Consider the following 22,083-nt stretch of genomic DNA (forward strand, 5'->3'; position numbering starts at 1 on the left):
ATTTTATCTTTGTACTTCAATTTTGTCACTTTATTTTTAATTTTGTTAAATTTTAAATAAAAAAGTAATGGAAATCAATGAAATTGTCACTTGTATTAATGAAATATTATGATTTCATTAATTAACGAAATTAAAATTAGTAGGTGGATAAAATTGAATGGAGTTATAATATAATGGCAAATCCTTTTTTCAATGTGAAAGAAAAATGAGAAACGAAAATGTGTTATATGTACCAATGCACTACAGAAGCCCAATACACGGGGCCCCAAGGAAGAAGGAAGGCCCAGTGGTCTACCATCGTAAATTCCCAACACCTGGCACTCATTGTTGCCACGATCCCAAAGGCCCCAAGGCCCTCCAAATAATCCAACGGCCCAGGTTTAAACCATCATGCAGGGATTAAACGGCCCAGATTCACCTCCAGTTCCACGTAATCAAGGAATAAAAACCGCCAGCAGCAGAAGACTTCAGATGCCCTACCCGCTCCTCTCCCCTCCGTTTCGCTCTCTGAGAAAGTGCAACTCCAAAGAGTAGACCTTTGTAAAGACCTTTCGACATAAAACACTCCAAATTGTGGAATCCACAACGCCGTCTTCCCCTTCTCCCGGTATGTTTCCAGCCATTTCTTTTGGCTCTCTCTATTGTTTTCTTCAATTAGGGTTTTGGTTTTGCCGAAACGTTTAAGGTTGGGTAAGGGTTTTATGTCGAAGTTTTAGGGTTTTTAGATTTAATTGCTTTGCCTTTTCTTTTTGACTAGTCTTTCTTGTCAATCGAACAAGTTTATTTTCTCCCTCCGAACCACTGTTAGTTATGAGCTAATTCAGTTTAATTTGATAGAGAATATTGGTTGTTTCATTGCCAATTTCTTACAAGACTTTTAGGTTTTCTTTTTCTGCATATTGTTGGTATTTCGCAGTAAATGTTATTCTCTAGAATTTTCTGAAGAAAAAGTTAAAAAAAAAAGTGAGGATTGTTGGAATGAAAGAGATGCGTTTAGGTAGTGGTGTTGGTTTTGGGCTTATCTAAGTTTAACGGAGAATAATTTTTATTGCAGTTTTGTTCGGGTATTGTTTGTGTATAACGTAATGACAGTAAATTGTTCTCTTGGTAGTCAGTTTCAGTTTATATACTCTACCTTAAAGTTTCCACGCTGGAATGGGAGATAGTGAAGCCTTAGTTGCCGGCTCATCAGCAATTATGGGTTATACATCAGCGGCCTATAACTCGACTGGCCCTGGTGCTTACATGCCTGAGGCTACTGGAGATCCTACTGCTTCTGGTGCTCCTGCAGACGGAGCTTATGCTGCATCTGGTGGTGACCCTAATTCTGCTGGTCAAGAGGGCCAAATCAGTGCAATCTATGACAGTAAGCCAGCTGGTGGATCCAAAGATGAGAATGCTGCTGATACTGGAAATACAGCAGACACATCTAAAGTTGCTGGTTACATTTCTTTAAATGGCAATGTTGTCAATGAAGCAGGAAATGCCACGACAGTTGAGAATGGAAATGTTTTTGATAATGTGCGTGGTGCTTCTGCCGCACCTGAGTTTGTGGATGGTTCTGGTACGTTTTCTCTCACAAGGCACTTTCTCTTGATGTCCAATCATGATGAAGGTTGCATTATGTAATATGATTTGCAAACCTGCTCAGTGGTGTAATGTTAACTCTTTTGCAACATAAGAACATAGAGATCTGCCATGACGGCTAAAAGCTTTGGTAGTTGAGCACTAAAATAGCCTTTATCTACTGGCAATCTGCCTTTATCTACTGGCAATCTGCCATGAAGCTTTTGGTAGTAGTTCTTTGGACCTCTACACAGATTTAACAATAAATATCTTTTTTTTTTTTAAATTCAACATTATGTCTCTTCCCTATATTATTATTATTATTAATTTTTTTTTATATTTAGAAAGTTTGAAACTCATTTCCCCATTTTATATTTATTTTTGACTTCTAGTGCCACCTATGTCTGGTGAAGAAGATCGTTTGTGGAGTATTGTGAGAGCTAATTCTTTGGATTTTAATGCTTGGACTACACTGATTGAGGAGACAGAGAAGGTTGCAGAGGTATGTGAGCATGAAAATATTGGAACAAGATAAACAAACAGGCTCTCTGGGTGTTACCTGTTGGAAATTTTGTTAGCTAGTTTTCTGTTGCCTAGCTAATATCTAATCTTTGCTTTTCCTTCTTCCTTTGTTGTGGTTGGGTAGAGACCCTTAAGATCAAATACGGCTATGTGGTGGAGAAGTAGGGGCCATACTCAAAATGCATATTGTTTTGGGGAAAGTCACCTTAATAACTTTGAGAAAAGTGACTAAAGTCATCTGTAATTAAGTTAAAAATTTTCTTTAGTGGGATGAGGGCCCAGAGTGCCACCTATCTTACAGTTATGTGTATTTTATGCTTCTTCCTTTTTTCTTTTAATAATCTCCCCCTCGAAATTGGTGGTTTCTATGTTTCCTAGTTGGTGAACTCCTCATCCTCTTTCTTTTTTCCATCTAATTTTATGTATCTCTTTTCTGCCAATTGATGTTTTCATCTACGCCTGGTACGCAGAACAATATACTGAAAATTCGGAAGGCTTATGATGCTTTCTTGGCCGAGTTTCCTTTGTGTTATGGTTACTGGAAAAAGTATGCAGATCATGAAGCACGCATAGGCTCCATGGACAAAGTTGTGGAGGTTTATGAAAGAGCAGTTCAGGGAGTGACATATTCTGTAGACATCTGGGTGCTATACTGTGCATTTGCCATAGAAACGTATGGAGATCCGGATACCATCCGAAGGTAAGAAGTGTTGATCTACCTATTGTTGTTCCTGTTCTGCATTAGGGGATCATGATTGTGTGAGTTTTCCTAGACATGAGGTTCTTGTAATTTTTGTTGCTTTCTAACATTATTTCGGTATGCCTGCAACAGCAATTCATCGCATATATGGCGGAAAGGTTTGATGGGAATGCACTTTAGAAATGCGTTTGTTTTTTTTCCTGATTTTTATACCCTTGATTTTTATGCTATTGTACGTATAGCAGTTGAAATTGTTTTAGGATATTGACCATATTCCTGAGTTCTTTACACTTCCTACTTCCCTCCCTCTCTCTTTGAAGCCTGTGTCATAGTCATGTAGTTATGTATGAAATATTACTTTAACCTTGACACTTTGAGGTGCATCAATATGCAAAATGCTGCTGGGAAGATCTCATCCAGTTAAGGGCTAGATGGCCTCTATCACTGCTTCATTTCGGACATAGTTTGATTTTTATCAGGAAGGTAAATGCAGCGTTTGGACGTGTCTAGAGTGAATTGTTCCTTCTGCTTCAACATTGGTCCCACTATCTTCTGTTTGTGGACGTGTCTGCATTTCCTGGATGGCGTTTCTAAATGTGTAATAACGATTCTGATGCATGGTGTTTCAGGCTTTTTGAACGGGGATTAGCATATGTTGCAACTGATTATCTATCTTTCCCTCTTTGGGATAAATACATTGAATATGAATACATGCATCAGGAGTGGAGTCGCCTTGCTGTCATTTATACTAGAATATTGGAGAATCCTAATCAACAGCTAGATAGGTATTTTAACAGGTAAGCTCTATTGTGTCTCTTCATATCTATTTGTTTATGTTATTGCTGTGTGTACATTATGTTACCATATTGCCAGATGTATCTGATTTTTTCTAGTGAGATTGGCTCAAACTTAAAGTAATGAACGTGCTATCATGGTCCATTTGGTTGTTATCCTTTCTCATTGCTCTTGGCTTTTTTACTTCTTTAACTTTGCTATAAAGGAATAATAAGGAAATGGCTAAAAAGTAAGATCAATTCATGCTCTTGGTTGCATATATAATTTTTTACTTTTTATCCATGAAAGCCAAAAATTTTCATTTTTAATCCATTAAAGCTTTTTTGCTTTTGCATCTGAAGATAAATTCTTTTTGCTTCTACAAGTAGCAAAAGTAGATACCAAATGGAGTCTAAAGGGGAACTTGATAACCAAATCCTTGACGGGCATCCATGAATAAGCTTGATATTCAATATTTAGCTAGGTTCTTAAAAGATTAAAAATATTTGAAGGTTCTAACATCAAATGCGGATAGCTCAAGGGACAGCCTTTCGTACAAAAAGCTTTGATTTTTGCCAAAGCCTCCATTGGCACTGGAGCCATTACCTACTTCCTTGATTCTGTTAGGAAATATGTCCTCTATCTACTAATTGAATCTGAAGTGGATTAGTGGTTTCTTTTTTTAAGTTGCATTGTCATATTAATTTTTTCCACTTATGGAAAATGGAAGTTAGGTAGGGATGCTTCTATGATAGAACATAATGCACTAAATCATCGGTGGTTTGGCTAGTTGCGTCTGCAATTGGATGAATTCAATGGATTCCTTGATTTAGTTACTGGGATTAGATGAAAGTGTGTTTATGGATATCTTTGGTCTGGTTTCATTTGGTCTTTGATAGCATAAACATTTACTGATTTAATCTTACCATTAACTGCTCAAAATTGTTTAAAGGTTGCATCGTGCCCATCTTAAAGATATGATGTTTTTATTGTTGAAATGTTCATATTGTTGATTTTTTGTACTTCTAAGGAATGCATATGTAGTCCTCAAGGAGACATCCTAAAAGTTAAACCTTGGGACTGTCATGCTAGACTCAAGTTCAAAATCTTGGGGAGGGAGGGAGGATCAGGTTTATGGGATGGGACAAAGATACTTCTCCTTGTGTTATTCAAAATGTGATGCATTTTCGCATTATTTACAAAAATTAATGATGATGTGGATAATGATTACCTAGTGCATCATGTTATTTTGCTTATTGCTTCTGTATCTTGATTATTCCCTGATGCCAATGGTATTACAGTTTTAAAGAGTTGGCTGGAAGTCGCCCTTTGTCAGAATTAACGACTGCAGAGGAAGCTGCTGCCAATGCATCAGCTGTAGTTTCAGAGGGCGATAGACAAGTAGATGAGGGAGAGGTTCATCCTGATGTTGCAGAACAAACTCCTAAACCTGTAACTGTGGGCTCTACAGAAGCAGAAGAGTTGGGGAAGTATGTTGCCATTAGAGAGGAGCTATATAAGAAAGCTAAAGAGTTCGATTCTAAGATCCTTGGTTTTGAAACAGCTATTAGAAGGCCTTACTTTCATGTGCGACCCCTCAATATTGTGGAGCTTGAAAATTGGCATAACTACCTGGATTTTATAGAAAGAGAGGGTGACTTCAATAAGGTATTTGAGTTTGTTTTGTCCATCCTTCAATTTAGCTATGGTTTGTGGAGTTCAGTTGTCTTGTTTGTTATATATTGACTTACAGTTTAGTAACATCTGCTGCATCATTTGCTTTATTGGCTAAATCGTTGGGTGAAGCAACTTTTTTAAACGGGAAATGTACTGAGATTAAAGCATGGACCTTCGATTTGGTTTCTTTGAGGCTAAGTACTTCAAACCCTCATTTGTCAGTGGACATTTTAGGTTTGTAATGTATTGTATAGTAAATTTATTTTATATTTTTTAAAGCTCAAATGTTATGCCTGCAGGTGTGTTCTTGTCTTCCTAACCATTTATCTGTCAGGCAAGGAGGGTCCCTCCCATCATATTTGAGGGGCTTCTCTGTTCCGATGATGGAGTATTTCTTATGCATTTCTCCTTGTGATTTCGATTATCCCCTTGTTTGATGTTTTGGTGTACCAGAATACCTTTCTAATCTTTTATACTTTTATTTGTGAATTAGGTAGTCAAATTATATGAAAGGTGCCTAGTAGCCTGTGCCAATTATCCTGAGTACTGGATCCGATATGTTTTGTGTATGGAAGCCAGTGGAAGTATGGATCTTGCTGATAATGCACTTGCACGTGCTACACAAGTCTTTGTCAAGGTATGAAGTGACGATTTTGGGTTTGTTGAAATTGATCCTGGGATGAATTTTACCTTCTGCCCCCCCATAAGAGCTGTTCTAGTTTCGGTTTTCATATATAAAACTTTTCAACTTTGACCTATTTTATTTTAAGGTTTTTGAAATGAAATTTTGAAAAGAAAAATGCTTGAAGGAAATCTTTCAAATTTTATTGGGAATTTTAATGAGTAATAAGTTTCAAATAAGAAGTCAAAGTTAAAGAATCAAAAAGTCAAACAGAGGTGATATTAATGGGATAGAGGGAGTAGTATGGTTTTCAGTCAATTTCATTTGTAACTTTTAACCTATTATTATTAAGAGATTGAAGATCATTGTGCATCTAAAGGTCTGGTCAAAATTTGTAACCTGTTGTCTTGAAAAAATTATTTGATAGAAAAGTTCGTCCCCCTCTTTTTCATTATACATGCTGTGCCATGACATTTTTCAATTCAAGAATGAACACTGTATTTTTTTGTTTAGGGAAACAATTTAGGCTTGCAAATAGTTTTTACTATTATGCATAGCCAATCTGATATATTTGGTGGGTTTACTTGTGGAGATTTTAATGGTGACATTCATGCTAGTTGCAACAACTTCAACCTGTGTTACATTTTACTAGTTAGTTATTTTCTTTGTGACCAATATTTGACAGAGGCAACCAGAGATCCATCTTTATGCTGCTCGATTCAAGGAGCAGAACGGGGACATATCAGGTGCTCGAGCTGCATATCACCTTGTTCACAGTGAAATTTCACCTGGTCTTCTTGAAGCAATTATTAAGCATGCAAATATGGAATGCCGTCTGGTAAGATTATGCTAGCACGCCCATGTGGTTCTAGTTGTGGTAAATGTTGTTAACTGTTTTAAAGGGGTTGTTTAACTTGATTATGCAGGGGAAACTTGAAGATGCCTTCTCTTTATATGAGCAAGCCATTGCCATTGAAAAGGGGAAAGAGCATTCTCAAACATTACCAATGCTGTATGCTCAGTACTCTAGATTTATATACTTGGTAGGTGGGCGTGCTTCTGATGCCTAATTTCTTTTGTCTTTATTATGATATGATTCATGTGAAGTAAAATGGGATTTTTCTTTGATTTAGGAGTCAATTTCAATACTGTTGATCTTTTTAAAAGAATGATTGAAATTTCATTTGTCACTTTTGGCTCCACCTTCGTCTAAATTTGTGTTGCACTTTGTTAATATTTTACTACTGCTAATGTTCTGAATATTTGCTTGTTCATGTTCTAGTTTCAAATACCGTTAATGTCAACTTAATAAGCAATGTGTTATGTCCCAGCATTTCTCTGTTACCATAGACATATGGGCATTTGTATTTTTTCTTCTGAGTATGGTTTATATGGCTTTTGTGGAAAAACCAATGTCCAAATATCATTCTTAATTTCTCATAGATTCCATCTCAAAAGTGGGACTTATGTCTTAATTTCTTCATAAAAATAAAATGATGCACACTCCAGTTAACACCTTATGGTAGTTGAGGCTGTTTTTATGTTATCAGGTCTGTGATTTGGTTAAGGGAATTTTGCTGGTCTCAAAAGAGATTGATTTAATTGTCTCTGTATTATTTTGGTTGATTGCCAGTTAGTACCAAGTGTTATTGTTGTTGCTATATTCTTTCACTAATGGCACATCTTTCTCATTCGCTGCATTTTTTGGTAGGTTTCTGGAAACACAGAGAAGGCTAGGGAAATTCTAACTGGAGCACTTGACCAAGTCCAACTGTCTAAACCATTCCTTGAGGTTCTCTCTCTCTCTCTCTCTCTCTCTCTCTCATGCGCATGCATGCACTCGTGCTTACATCATTACATCTTGTCTGAACATTCTCCTCTGTTTTCTGCTTTTTCTTTTGTTTTACATGTAGGCATTAATACATTTTGAAACGATTTTGCCACCACCAAGGCAGATTGATTATTTAGAATCCCTAGTTGACAAGTTTATAGCCCCGAACTCAGATGGCAGTGCTGCAGACAGGGAAGATCTATCTAGTATATTTTTGGAGGTAATAATTTTGTGTTAAAAAAGTTGCTTGCGCATGACCTGGTTTATTGGCTGCAATCGAATGTAATTGTCTGCATGTGCATTGAGTCCTTAGCAATATATTCTGCTTAAGCTACTTTGTGTGGTTTCATGTGTGGAGGTTTGGTGAATTTGGCTGGAAAATGGAAATTACTTATAGCCATAATTTTGACCCCCTTTTCTATCTTGAGTTTGTTTGAGGATGTTTCTCTCAAGTTTGTGAATGCTGTTTGAAAATGTCTTGAGTTTGTTTGAAGACTTTTTCTCGTAAGATTGTGATGCTGTTTGAGACGCTGAATTCAGTGTTCTGATTGTTTAAATTGGTGCTTTAATGGAAAAAAATGTTGTAATAAAACCTTTTACTGGTAGCTCAACTTCGGAAAATAATGGTGCAGTTCTTGAGTCTCTTTGGAGATGTACAGTCCATTAAAAGGGCAGAAGATCGGCATGCTAAGCTCTTTTTACCTCATAGGCCCATGTCGGAATTAAGAAAACGTCATGCTGAAGATTTTTTGTCATCAGATAAGACAAAGTTGGCAAAATCTTACTCTGGTGCCCCTTCACCTGGCCAGTCTTTGATGGGTGCCTATCCAAATGCACAAAACCAGTGGCCTGCTGGTTATGCTGCACAGCCTCAAACTTGGCCACCCACTACTCAAGCACAGGCACAGGTACAGGCACAACCGTGGACTCCTGGCTACAGCCAACAGGTAGATTGCAGTTTTTAATGGTATTTTTAATTGTATACCAGGACATGCTTATCTTATTTTCATGACTTATTCTAGCTATTTTTTATTTGTTTATTTTGATATTGGTGATCTAGACTCATATGATTTTGTGCTTTTAATTTGTATATGCTGTTAGAAGCACTTGTATTCCATGAAATGTTAAAAAGACTTAACTTGTATTTGATATATGCAGTGTGATATTCATTATTAACCTATTATCTTTTGACTGTTGATCTTTATGAATTTAATATAATGGAAAGTGGTTTCTCTGCCTTGGTTTCTTCCTCAACTCTTTGTTTCATATGTTAAAAAACAGTGAGGTTGATTCTTTTTTCTGGTCATATAGGGTTACCTTGATTGGCTGTGATGATCTTTAGCTTGTGCCTATTATGGACTTATTTGGTAGATGTTTTCTCATAGGATTTAAGTGGGGTGGATGAAATGAAAAAGTGGATCGGGAATCTTGAATGATCAAAAAATTTAACTGGAACTTGATGGAAAGTTTTATCGGATGACAACTAGATCAGGAATGTTTTACAGGATGGAATGTTAACAATAATGTTTTATGATGGTTGCTGAATGACAATGCTACATTGGATGTATGGGGATACAAGGAAAGACAAGATGATGAATAGATGTACAGGAGAAAATATGAGGGTAGCATGCATAGAGAAATATATATGGCAAGGACATGGAAAGAGGAATAATAGCAGCCATAGCTTTAGAAAACTAGCTGAAATGTTAGCATGCAATTTATGGCTGCCACTAATTTCTCATTGAGTGTTTGCGCATTTATATGTTTGCATATTATGCTTCTTGCTGTCATTGTCATGTTTTTTTTTTTTAATTGATGGTTTGTTTTTATATAATTAGGGGAGGGGGGATTCGAACCCTGCTCTTTAGACAAGGGGATAATGCATCAATTAATGAGTCAAATGCTCGGGTGCCATTTTCATGTTTGGTTGACTGTTTTATAATTTTTGATTTGTAGGCTGCATATGGTGCGTATGGTAGTTATGGTAGCAATTACGCCACTCAACAAGTACCCACATCCGTTCCACAAAGTGCTGGTTATGGTGCTTATCCAACAACATATCCTGTTCAGGTATGAAGCCTTTTAAACAACTGCTTCTGATTCGTTTTGCAGCAATTTGGCAAACCATAGTTTGAGATATTAGTAAAACAACTGTCACTCTGATGTACAAAGGCCAATAAATGAGACATGGATATCATTCCACTTGCTACTTCTTATGTATGAAACGTGGTCCTCACTTTCTTCAACTGAAATGGTTGATTGAATTTTAAATTTGGATATGTAAGCCTTTTTTATTTCATTAATTGCAAACATTTTTAAAGATTTGTAGCACATTCCCTGTGCTGGTTTACTTAATAGCTGAGGTAGGTAATCTGCACTGCAGCAGACACTTAAAATTTGAAGCTTATGCTTGTGGAATGATGGTCATGTAAATTTCCTTTAAACTTCTTTTGAGTACAATATTCAAGTGTCACACTCATCAACATTCCGTAGTGACTTTTTCTTGTGTGGAGCTAATGTATTTTCTGTAATATTCTGTAGACGTTTCCTCAACAAAGTTATGCTCAACCAACTGCTACCACAACGTTAAACCCAGCTCAGCAACCTGCCGCAACAGTTCCTCAGAGTTATTATGGGCCTTACTATTGAGATAGAAATAACATGGTCGCCTAATTTTTTTGTCTCATTGATCATCTGTATGCTTAACCTGACCTGTAATTGCTGTCTCTAACTTGCAGTTAGCCAAGGTGGACATTTTTGGGGTTGCGGGTGGGGTAGATGTTGAGAGTAGGAATCTGGCAGTGGTAAAATATTGTACTGTAGTAGGTATTGTGGTCTATTTCTGTGATTTGATTTTAGATATTTTTGTACAAATGTTAGTAATTTATGGGATCAGATCTGCAGTTGTGTTTCCTATGGGACTTAGAGCGGTGAAAAGGAAAAACAAGTTTAGTTTCCTTGTGTGGCGCAAACATTTCTGGTTTTCTTCTGTGCTGCTGAAAAGGAAATGGTAATTACCGTTAAATCATAAAGTGGTAAGTCCGTTAGAGGAGGTAGATGGATAGATTTGGGTTTGAAGAGAAATTAATTCAGATGAGAATCCTCCCTGATATGATATGCTTGCACTTTTTAGCATTGGTAGGCCTCCGTCTTCCATTCCCGTATCTTACCAAAACATACATGCGCTTATTGCCGTCAGCGTTACTGGATTCCACCCATTCAGCCCGTAACTTAACATAGCATGCGCTCTGCCTCTTGCGTGTTGCCCATGCCCTCAGTCCTAAGGGGTCGCTGTCATTTTGTGCGGCCACGTTCATCGAAACTTATAACACTTTAAAAAAGAAATTTAAATTTATAAGAGTATTTAAATAAATTTTTAATTTTTATTATTTAATTAAATTTTTGTATTTTTATGTTACATAATTTTTAAATAAAATTTTAAGCTATTCAAGTAGGTTTTTATTTTTTTTATTGTTTTTAATTAAGTATTTTTATTTTTACCTTGAATTAAATAATAATAATTAATTATTATCAGTCATTTTATATTTATAAGTTATTATGTTAAATTAACATTTAATGTTATCATTATTTATGATGTTAGTATTATCATATCATTATCAATTATAATATGTTGACATACTATATTAGTATTATATAATATAAAATAATAAATAATATTTTAATTAAATTTATAATTAACGATAAGAATTTATTTGATTCAAAATAAAAATATAAAAATTTATTTCATTTAAAATAAAAATATAAATGTTTGATTCTACTCAATAAAAATATAGAAGTTTTATTTCAATTTTTTTAAATAGCTTGAGAGTTTTTATTAGAAATTATGTTTTTTTATTTTAAATAAAATTTTTTTATATTTAATAATTATTTAATTAATATTAATAAAAATATTATTTATTATTTAATGTTAATATAATTTGTTAATGTGTTATAATATATGATGTATGCTATTATATAATATATATATATATATATATATGATATTTTTTATTTTTTGTGTTAACATCCAGGACACTTTAACACGAAGAAATTATAAAATGATAAATAATCAGTTATAAAGTAATAAGTAAAAAAATATCATTTAACCCAATCCAAAATAAAAATATATGAATTTAAATATTTATAAATAATTTAATTTCGTTACAGAACAGAGACGGCTAAAACTGTGAGTTTGGAGTTAAAAGAGTGCCTGCTCGGCCTGCCCCCAGATCTAAGCGTCTTTCTCTTTCTTAGATTCTTGAGAAAAGAATTTATTAACCCACCTCAACCTAGCAATCTCCTTCTATCTTCTCTTTATCTGCTTCAATCAGCTCTCTCCAATTGTGGACTAACTTCATTCAGCTTTGTCTTTTTCAACACCAAAACACAACGCCCTATAGAGATAGAAATATCGTCAAGCCCTTTTTCCTCTGGCATTTAAACTTAAAACCCTAGTCTTTTCCAAAACTAGGGTTCCAGATACTCAAGTCACACTATTTGGATCTGTGGGTCGATCAATCTATTTCAAGAGCTATAACGGTTAGATCTTCCTCGTTGCATGCTTTTGTTTTGAGGTCTGCTAACTCATTCGTAATGGCCACTTCCTACCCAGGACCCGTTCAGGTGATTCTTTTTTTCTTTTCTTTTCTTTTATCTCTGTATGGGTTTTTAGTTTTCTTATTTTTTTATCAATAAATGTTTTATTTTTAAATTTCAGGTAGGTTCATATTTCGTGGGACAATACTATCAGGTGCTACAACAGCAACCTGATCTAGTTCATCAGTTTTACTCAGATGCCAGTACCATGATTCGGGTCGATGGAGATTCCTCTGAATCTGCTTCTGCAATGCTGGTGACATTTATATTCGAATTTTCTTTCTTTATGTATTTCAATTGAGTTTGCTTAAGCATGATCTTGTTGTCAATACAGTATTCCTTTTTCAATTTACTGAATTTTGATTGATGTTATATTTTTCCTTATTATTGTATCTGATCAGTCGCATATTGTTTTCTATTACTCCTTGTATTTTTTATGTTCCTTCAAGTGCATGCTCTTATAACAGCTACCACATAATTCTGGCGAATGATTTCTGAGTTGGGCAAGGATAAGCTAGGTTGGGGAGACATAATATGAAATGGATTCTCTCAAAGGCTCTTTCTTCTTTTTCCTTTTTTCCTTTCTTTTGTTTTTTGGGCTATGGGAAGTTATCATCTTAAGAAATGGATTCTCAAGATCATCGGCTTTTTAGGTGTAACAACCAAAAGCCTTTTCTTAATTCTTTTGGTTGTTGCATATCCCTTGCAAATTTGCATTATGAACATAGTTTTACTTTTAATAATTATATACTCTCTCTCTCTCTCTCATAATTCCTTTCTGTTGAATGAATTTATCTTTATCCTTTTATTATATGGCATCCTTGGTTAGTTTGCGGTAATTTATTGGGTTCTTGTGATCTTTCGCTGCAGCAAATTCATACCATGGTCATGTCACTGAATTTAACTGCAATTGAGATCAAGACGATTAATTCTCTTGATTCTTGGAATGGAGGTGTTCTGGTGATGGTTTCCGGTTCTGTTAAAATCAAGGATTTCAATGGAAGAAGGAAGTTTGTGCAAACCTTTTTCCTTGCCCCTCAAGAGAAGGGTTACTTTGTTCTCAATGATATCTTTCAGTTTATTGATGATGGAATGATTTACCAGCATCCAGTTTCCACATTACAAGAAAACAAGCTTGATGCTCAACTAAATGTGTCAAGCCCTGTTGCAGAGTCACCGGCTACTGCAGGCAAGCTTTTTTGTAACTTTAATGTGAAATTTTTACTTCAAGCTGTAGCATTTTGTAGACTCTTTATCAACATGCTAAAAGTAGTCAACTAGGTTTGGAGCCTTGGACCCTGTCTTCTCAACTTAAACAATTTACCTTTTCCCGGCCATGTTCTATAGTTGATAGTTTGGTGTTGTATAACAACTTTCGTAATTCAAATAGAGATCTTAGAATCAGTTAAATATCTTTATATTCAATGACATTTTATACTTACACAGAAATTAGATCTTCAAGGCTTCTTTTGACCTTAGTCTGTTTGCTTATAGTTCTACTACTTGAGGCATTGAAACCTCAGACGCCAAATTGTACTTTCTCTTTTTTGGTTAGTAAATTTCCACATGCTAAGTCTTTACTTAAAATTATTGGTCAGGAGGTACCCTTTTTTTTTTTTAATCTCTGGGGAATAATCTTTCTTTCCATTGGTATTCTGGGTCTAACCTGTTGGATTTAGCAGTTTCTGACTATGTTTTGGAGGAAGATGCCAGGGAGTATGTCAACTTTGTTCATATAGAAGATGATCCAATTGACAAGTATAGTCTCCCAGAGCAACCACAGGAAGAAGATGTTGAAGATGAAGTTGTGGTGGAGGAAGCTCCTGCAGAGGAAACTCTTGCTTCACATCACACTGGGGTGAACACTGTGCAAGAACCCCCAGCTATGCCTTTGGAGGAACCTGTTGTGGAGCCTGCAAGGAGAACATACGCCTCTATTGTAAGTGCTCCTCTGTTGCTTTTTATGCAAGCAGTCTAATTGCGAGTGGCCATGTGTGTTTGTGATCCTACCTTGTTCAAGACTTCTCCCTCATTGCTTACTTTTTTTGAAACTGCTATTGTTTTATATAAACTAGTCCATATCTGTTTTATCCTTAATGCAACCAAAATATCCCGTGAATTTTATCCAAATGTGTGGCATAAATAACAATCCGCCATACATTACTGAAACAAGTCCATGCATGTAAAGAACAGACTATACAAAATAAAGGATTAATAAAGAGAGCCATGCACGTGAGTGAGAAAAAGAAATTATGTGTGCTTGCCCTGAGTCATCAAACTTGGGAGTAAAGTCTGATAGGCCTTATCCAAACGAATTCTGCTTCTATCTAATGCCTACACACACAGATTAATGATGTTTAATTTGTTGGAAGTTAAGTAACTCTGATCGGTTGACCAACATTATTGGTGTTTCAAATGGTGTAGTTGCGTGTTATGAAGGAACAATCTGCTTCATCTGTTCAAGTTCAACCTTCTTATAATAAAATTCCCCAGATTACTTCAGATTGGGATCATACACCGGAGCCTACTAATCAGCAGTCACGTCCTGCGTGGTCAGATGTGTCTGAATCTGTGGCAGAGACAGCAGAGGAAGGCTTGGTCTCTGAAGAAGGTTACTGTAACTATATATACCTTGGTATATGCTGTTTACATTAGGACTTACAATAGCTGTCAATTTATTATCATGCTTTGGCTGGCTTTATCGGTTCCCCTTTGCATTGATTTCTGGGAAAGGACATTTCTTAAATGGACAATCTGGGTATTTAGTGTGAGCCACGGAGCATCAAAATTTCATTTCTACATTTAAGGAGTTAAAGTTTCAGAGAGTGGATTTTTTTATCTTTTCATTTAGAAAATACCTTCGTGTATGCTTAGTCAGAGAATATTTATTATTATTATTATTATTATTTGAAAAGCAGAGAAGATTTATTAGTTGCAGTTCATATAAATGCTTATAGTAATTGGGAGTTGCACTCTGATTAGTGATATTCTTTCAGGTGAATATACAGGTGAATATAAATCTGTCTATGTGAGAAACTTGCCGTCTACTGTTACTGCTGCTGAAATTGAGCAGGAGTTTAAGAACTTTGGCAGAATCAAGCCTGAAGGCGTGTTCATCCGGAACCGCAAGGTGATTTCTTTTTCTTCCCTTGTTGATTATCTTTGGTATATATCACATTGAAGAAACTAAATCAGGGTTAGATGCATGCAGGATGTTGTTGGTGTTTGCTATGCTTTTGTTGAGTTTGAAGACATTCTTGCTGTTCAAAATGCAATCAAGGTATGAATTTTCATTGTTGTTTGTGCTTTTTCTCTCGAGCAAATGTGTGGGATGGTAGCTAGTAGCTAATTATTGAATCTAGTTTATTTCACTTACAGCATTTCTTTTAAGAACTCATTGTTGAATTATTTATTTAAAGTCCTTGTTTGGCTTGTTGTGTTTGTTGGTGTCATTGAATTTACTACAGAAAGAGCTATGAACACTCTTTGAACATTGCACTATTGTCATTACATTCTAGTTTTATCCTTCATAGTTGTTTATTTTGTTGTATCAAATTTAAACTGCATCTACATATATTTGTGATGCTTTGTTCTGTTTCTCAAGATGGATGAGATGAGATGAGTGGCTCAGCGGTGAAAGAGCTTCTTGAGTGAAATACAGGAAAAATGAGGGGATTTTGAGATGGGAGAGTGAAGGAAATAAACCTGCTCTCCATTGTTTTTTATTAACAAAGAATTGACTCATAGCACCATCAACTGTCAAACTTCTAGAGTGTTTCATGGCATGAAGGTACTATTTACACACACACACACACACACACAACAGAAGTCCCAGGTGGAACCTTAAGAGTGACATGCATTCACTTTTGTAGCTAATGCATATTTACAGTCATCCGGAACCTTTGTTGTTTCTCTTTTGGCTTTGTAGATATTTTTGACACAATGCTGACAAAGTTTTGTCTCTTCTATAGGCATCTCCCATACAGTTGGCAGGAAGGCAAGTGTACATTGAGGAGCGCCGACCAAATAGCAGCAGTACACGGGGAGGAAGTATGTTCCTTAATACATATTCAGTGTTTTGTTTTTATGCATGCTAGAATTTCCTTCAATATTTTCAGTAAATTTTTTCACCAACTACTGCATTTGGTAATCTTTATTCTTCAGAACATCTACAACATCTACAAAAGCACTCTTTACAACCTCTGTTGTGTTGCTACATTCTTGAGCTTTAATTTACATGTTGCGTCTCTAAAATTTTGCATTTCTAAGATAATCCTGTGTGGATCTCCAAGCATAATTGGCTGCCAACCAGGTCCCAAGATAAACTCATAATTCTGATTCTTGGATTTAGATCTATGTTGTTTGGACAAGAGTAGAGCTGGCCGGTATCAGATGTAGTGATGTTTGAATTAGGTTTCTTGTACTAAGTCTTACATTGTGCATGCACACAAAACTGTTCCAATTATGCTGTTGTATATAATGTGCTTGATGGGCAACTTTGTATAAAAAACTGTCAATCTTGATGAACTTTGAGTATTGATTCAATAGCATCTGTAACTTATAAAGACTGCTTTCTGTTCTTTGTTCCTCATTTTAAAGAAAAAGAAAAAGCTATTCTTTCAGCCTGTGCAAACCGTGTATTTTTATGTAATTTGAACATTTTTATGTGTTCAAAAGCGCACTTGATTTGCATTGATCTGTTGCTGTTCAATTTAAAATGGCATGGCATGGTAGTCAACTTTCTCACTGAAATGAATTTGCTGGAGTTTTTACTTTGTGGACATGATGCTATTATTCAAATTGATCAGGAAGGGGAAGAGGCAGGGGCGGTTATCAACCTGAGGCCTCAAGAGGTCGTTTTGGTTCCCGGAGTTTGGGTAGGGGAAACAACCAAGAATCTGGTGACTACAGATCAAGAGGCAATGGTTTTTATCAGCGGGGTTCTAGATAAGAACAGCATCTTGAGAAACTGAATACAAGTTGGCCGAACTCTTCAACTGCTTGCGCACTGGGGTTTTCTTGAATCTTGGGGTGATTGCGGGTTTACAGTTCGGATTGATCATTTCCCACCAGTGACTTGAGAAGAATATGCTTGTACCGTTTTCCAGTGTGTTATTCCTCATAAAAGGAGTGTTGAACATTTTGAATTATATTTCCTTTGATAGGCATATATTTCTCCCCTCGAATGCTTTTTATCATGCAGCTCAAGTGGAGAATTTTGATGTTTTTGAGCGTTGTTATGACTAATGAGACATGGTGGTTGATCTTATGATTCTGAGATGAAGCAATTTTAATTTAAATCCTCGTATTTTTTTTTTCTTTTGCTTTTGGACGGTAACCTCACACTTGGGGATATAAAAATCAATGAACTTGGAAGCCCAATAATTGTATTCTGTTGCACTACTATTCACATTTGGGTTTTTATAAAATCAAGCTTGTCAGCATGAATTTAACCCTCCTACAAGTAGTTCATGAAGGAGTGCCTAGCAATTAATTAATATATATCAGAAATTGACAGCAACCCTTCTTACCAAGTGTAAAAGCTTGGTTTGCACTATTAAGCTTTATCTACTACATGTACAATTTGCTTCAATGCTTCCCTTATTATGTGTCCCTTTGATTTATCTAATACATGGACAATTTGCTTCAATGCTTCCCTTATTATGTGTCCAAGCTAGCTGCTTAGGCGCTTGTCAGGGCTCCATGATGAATTTGTGGGGGGCATGGAATCAATGCCGCTAGGGGCGGCACATCCATCTGCGTCATCTTCCTCTGTTTCCCACAGAAAACTAGCGTATGCTGCAAGAACGTGGCTGAAACAACCCAAAACGAAAACCCAGCAAGTCAGTGTCTAAAGAAACAGCATTAACAGAATGATAAAGAGTGTTGACAGGAAGCACGTACCTGTCTTGAGGAGAAGCTTGAACTGCTCGCTCGAAGTAGCTTGAAGCTTTTCCTTGGTCATGATGTAGCTCCCATACTAGCTTGGCATATTGCGACAGTGTTTCACCGTCTTTTGGATCTGCTAGGATGGCTCGAGCGTAATACTCTTCTGCTGCCGCAAGGTCTTTCTTTGACTGTCAAAAACAACGACACTATGCTCAGGAATTACCAACTCTAAAAGATGAAGACAATAAGGGGCTGGATAACAGTATTCAAGTCGTCCTGCAACGATCACTCACCTGATACAAAAACTGAGCATAGTTACCCAAAAATAAGGGGTTGCCAGGATTTTCCTCCACCATCCTCCTGTAATGCTCCTCAACTTCATGGTTGTCACCACCATCTCCGCCAGAGCCGGTTGGATTAAATTCACCACCCCCACCCCCACCGCTGCCGCCACTCACACTACCCGCGCTACCACCATCAGTGCCAAGCCCCCTGGCAAGAAACATTTTTTCCCCGGCCAACCCCCCTTCATCTTCAAAACCAACATTCCAACTTTTACCCTTAACCTCCTCATTCAACAATAAATTCTCCATGCGGGATGCGTTGAATTCAAGGCTACCATTCATCGCCGTTACCCTCTCTTCACCACTGTCTAGTAGTTCTTCATTTTCCTTCAACTCCGCTTCCTCTTCTTCTAAATCACTCTCATCTTCCTCTTCCTCACATCTGGCCTTGGAATTATATAAGGAAAAGGAAGGGATGGTTTGCAACATCAAGCGCTGGTGCCTTGCAGAAAGGTTCTTGGGTTGGTTGTGATTGTAGAATTCCTCATTGGTATCGCAAGCAGCATGGACAAGTCTTTCCAAGTTGCCTTCAGACTGAGCCCGGCGAAAGCCTTGACGATCAAAATCAGAGGATTGATCGACAACAGAGGGAGATATAGGAGAGGAGCCGCAAGAAACTATAGTAGAGAGGTGGAGAGAGCCAGGAGAGGGATGAAATGAGATTCTGTTGTGGTTGTGGAGAAAGGAGGTTGATGGATAATGCCTGATGGGGGTGCTGGTTTCGTAGTGATTGTTGTTGTTGGGGCTATCTGTGATGGAAGAAAGGATTGATCCAAGAAGTGGAGTTGAAGAGCTTCTTAGCAGCATATTTTTGTTTTTATTTTTCCCTGCTTCTTTTCTCCTGATGGTGCTTCTGTGGTGGTGGTGGTTGCTGGTTTGAGGTGTCAAATAATTCTGTGAACAAATTAAAGAGGCGGTGGGTGAGCAGCAGAAATATCTTCTCTAAACAAGAAGCCAAAATGAATTTCCTATTATCTTTAGTCATTGGAGGAGCCCCCCCATTATTAAGGATAATAAACAAGCAAGATTGTTATTTCGATTTTGGACACATGTTGATGATTCTTTCAGGGAAGAAGAGGAAGATTCTGGTCCAGTAAAAAGCAGATGGGCAATGTTGCTTATCTCTTTTGCCAGACCCACAAGAATGTGAAAGAAACCCAAAGGCCATGTGGGCAGCTTCATCAAAGAAGCATTGGCAGCTTCTTCTCTTGTTTTAATCAGAAGTTGCATCTGTTGAAGCAATCATTGCATGGAAAAATGCATTTGTGTAACAAATCTTGGGAATTAAGTACCCTATTCTCTTGCTTAAGAAAATCTACAAAAAGCAAAGAAACATACCCTTTGGATTGGAGGTGCAAGAAAGATTCCCTTAGCAGCTCTTGTAACAACAGTCTAGGTAAGAAATAACTTAATTTGATCAACTTGTCTTTTTGAAGGCTTGGAGGTGTTGTTATATAAGGTATATGCCAGCTTTGATCCTAATAATTCCGTTTCGACAATTCGGTGGTCGACCCTACTTGCAATTCAGTCATCACGTTTTACAACTTTGGGCACGTGTGATTCTTCACGTCTTTACTCGGATTCATTACCGTACACGTGGCAGGGACTATTCTTCTGTCGGACATGGCCTTTTGCAGCCTTAATTTTACGTCTTCAAACTTGCTTCCCTTTTGAAACAAAGATTTCCGTTTCTTCACCAAAATATTTAATCTTAACTTTTATACATACATGCGTGTGTGTATATATACATACATATATATATATATATATATATATATCCTCTCTAAGGCCAATAATCTAAGATACAACACATCGTTTTGGAATAATTTCTGAAGAGAAATAACTCTATTAAAATTAATTTCTTTTTTTATTTTTTTTTAGCATAATACTTGGATTTTGAGTCAAATAAACTCTTATGATTTACGGTTATAACTATTTATTAAATATTATTAATCAAAATATCACTTATCATTTTTATATCAATATCATGATGACATAAAGGGTAAAAATATCTCATGATAATATTATCATGTTATATTAGTATGTTATACCATTATCTATTATTATATATCAACATGACCACGTCAATATCATATGGTATAAAATGACATGTCATTTAACTCGAAATAGAAGTATAAATATTTGATTAAATGTAATAAAAAAATAAAAATTTATTTAAATATTTATTAAATAATTCAAGATTTTTTTTCTATTATACTTTTTTTTTACAAGAAATACAGCAAAGATCAATGTAGTTCGACTTCATTCATTAAGCAAATCCAAATCTCATTCATGGCTTGTGCTGCCTTTCGTTGAAGCCAACTTCTCAAGGACCAAATCCTAATTCAATGGAGATTTTTAGACAATTCAAAGACTCAAATGCTTGTAAATAAGTATTTAAATTATAATCACAAACCTCTATCTATACCTATCCAGCTTAAGTTTCCGAAAATGAATTTTTGTAAATGAATTTTTTAAAATTGTTGATAATCTCCTTAAAAGTTTATGTTTTTTTATATTTTAAATGATTCTATGAAATTTTTTTTTTATTGTTTGTCTGTTTATGAAATTTTGCAAAAATATTGACATAACAATTAATATATTAAAAAATTTATTATTAAGATATATTAAAAAAATATTTATGACTAATAGTAATATTTGAAATTAAAATTTAAAAATAGTAATAATTTGTTAGTATTATTAATTATGAAAATATTATAAATATTATTTATATTAATATTAATATTAAAAATTAGAACTATCAATATTGTAAATATGTTACTACTATTAAATAGTTCTATTATATATTAAAATATTTATTATTAAATAAATGAAAATTATGAATATAGTAATATAACAATATTTATCAAATATAGTAATATATTAAAAATATTTTTATATTATTTTTTGCATATTAAATATATTTTGAAATTTAAATTAAATAAAAAAGAATGATTTATTAATGTAATAGTATTTGGAGTTGGGTTGAGCGTGAAAAAGAGTGGATTGGTTGTGTTATAAATGAATGGAAATTATAATTGTAATATGGTATGACATATAGGCAAAACCTCCTTCAAAATCTAAGAGTAAGGTCAATGGAAATTATAAATCGATCTAAGGGAGTGGTTGGCACTAGGGGTGAGCAAATGGATAAATTGGGTAGTTTGGTTCACCATATCTAAGAACCAAATGAATCAATTAATTTTAAAAAATTGACCAAAATGAACCGAATATAAAGAAAGATAAAATCGACCAAACATAAAATTAGTTTGGTTGATCTGGTTTTGGACCAATGGATTAAAGTTTTATCACTTTTTTTTTGTAAATTATAATATTAAAACTTGTAAACTTCATCCATAATTATATAAATATAATTAATGATAGAACTTATATGTTAAAATGTTTTATATCAAAGTTTATATAAATAATAACTAATTATAAATAATATGTTATAAAATCTAAAATGATGATTAATAAACTTATTAAGTGTAATCATATGAATAAAATTTATTACAAGTTATAGTAATGCTTATGTATAAATTAAATATAAGTATATATATTA

The 22,083-nt window shown here is 35.2% G+C and overlaps 3 protein-coding genes across 8 annotated transcripts; 2 read left to right on the forward strand and 1 right to left on the reverse strand.

Annotated features, from left to right (window-relative positions):
• Positions 1–465: 465 nt before the first annotated feature.
• Positions 466–10,608, forward strand: PRP39 (Tetratricopeptide repeat (TPR)-like superfamily protein). 3 transcript variants are annotated; one of them, XM_021424247.2, is made up of 14 exons: positions 466–607; positions 1,112–1,564; positions 1,959–2,068; positions 2,559–2,788; positions 3,418–3,585; positions 4,864–5,230; positions 5,733–5,876; positions 6,547–6,699; positions 6,788–6,904; positions 7,573–7,653; positions 7,775–7,912; positions 8,325–8,639; positions 9,649–9,762; positions 10,234–10,608. In XM_021424247.2, the coding sequence occupies exons 2-14, from the start codon at positions 1,156–1,158 to the stop codon at positions 10,339–10,341; spliced, it is 2,454 nt and encodes an 817-aa protein (XP_021279922.1). In that variant the 5' UTR covers positions 466–607; positions 1,112–1,155; the 3' UTR covers positions 10,342–10,608. The 3 variants fall into 3 exon arrangements, with proteins under 3 accessions (XP_021279922.1, XP_021279921.1, XP_021279923.1); XM_021424246.2 differs by having other exon boundaries at positions 1,116–1,564; XM_021424248.2 differs by having other exon boundaries at positions 475–607; positions 1,055–1,564.
• A 1,273-nt stretch (positions 10,609–11,881) lies between these two features.
• Positions 11,882–17,588, forward strand: LOC110413352 (Nuclear transport factor 2 (NTF2) family protein with RNA binding (RRM-RBD-RNP motifs) domain-containing protein). Of its 4 annotated transcripts, none has more exons than XM_021424124.1 (9): positions 11,882–12,315; positions 12,410–12,544; positions 13,159–13,477; positions 13,971–14,227; positions 14,782–14,923; positions 15,285–15,418; positions 15,500–15,568; positions 16,260–16,338; positions 17,097–17,588. In XM_021424124.1, exons 1-9 carry the CDS (start codon positions 12,286–12,288, stop codon positions 17,237–17,239), a joined length of 1,308 nt encoding a protein of 435 aa, XP_021279799.1. In that variant the 5' UTR covers positions 11,882–12,285; the 3' UTR covers positions 17,240–17,588. The 4 variants fall into 4 exon arrangements, with proteins under 4 accessions (XP_021279799.1, XP_021279796.1, XP_021279800.1 ...); XM_021424121.1 differs by having other exon boundaries at positions 11,884–12,315; positions 14,713–14,923; XM_021424125.1 differs by having other exon boundaries at positions 11,884–12,315; positions 14,782–14,899.
• A 130-nt stretch (positions 17,589–17,718) lies between these two features.
• On the reverse strand, positions 17,719–19,820 carry LOC110413353 (uncharacterized). The gene is given in 4 exon segments (XM_021424126.2): positions 17,719–18,000; positions 18,002–18,101; positions 18,193–18,365; positions 18,471–19,820. Coding segments are annotated over 4 exon segments (1,161 nt in total). The 5' UTR covers positions 19,329–19,820; the 3' UTR covers positions 17,719–17,970.
• Positions 19,821–22,083: the final 2,263 nt, after the last annotated feature.

Source organism: Theobroma umbraticum, unplaced genomic scaffold (genome assembly GCF_002168275.2).
Source record: "Theobroma umbraticum cultivar Fairchild unplaced genomic scaffold, ASM216827v3 scaffold_4.1, whole genome shotgun sequence".
Lineage (NCBI taxonomy): Eukaryota > Viridiplantae > Streptophyta > Magnoliopsida > Malvales > Malvaceae > Theobroma > Theobroma umbraticum.

Bases quoted from the DNA above. Each gene is read 5' to 3' on its own strand.
- LOC110413352 (XM_021424121.1), top strand. From the start codon at position 12,286: ATGGCCACTTCCTACCCAGGACCCGTTCAG. The intron at 14,228-14,712 runs GTAAGTGCTCCT...CAAATGGTGTAG, and splicing joins GGAGAACATACGCCTCTATT to TTGCGTGTTATGAAGGAACA. The intron at 15,419-15,499 runs GTGATTTCTTTT...AGATGCATGCAG, and splicing joins TGTTCATCCGGAACCGCAAG to GATGTTGTTGGTGTTTGCTA.
- PRP39 (XM_021424247.2), top strand. From the start codon at position 1,156: ATGGGAGATAGTGAAGCCTTAGTTGCCGGCTCATCAGCAATTATGGGT. The intron at 1,565-1,958 runs GTACGTTTTCTC...TTTGACTTCTAG, and splicing joins TGAGTTTGTGGATGGTTCTG to TGCCACCTATGTCTGGTGAA. The intron at 9,763-10,233 runs GTATGAAGCCTT...AATATTCTGTAG, and splicing joins CAACAACATATCCTGTTCAG to ACGTTTCCTCAACAAAGTTA.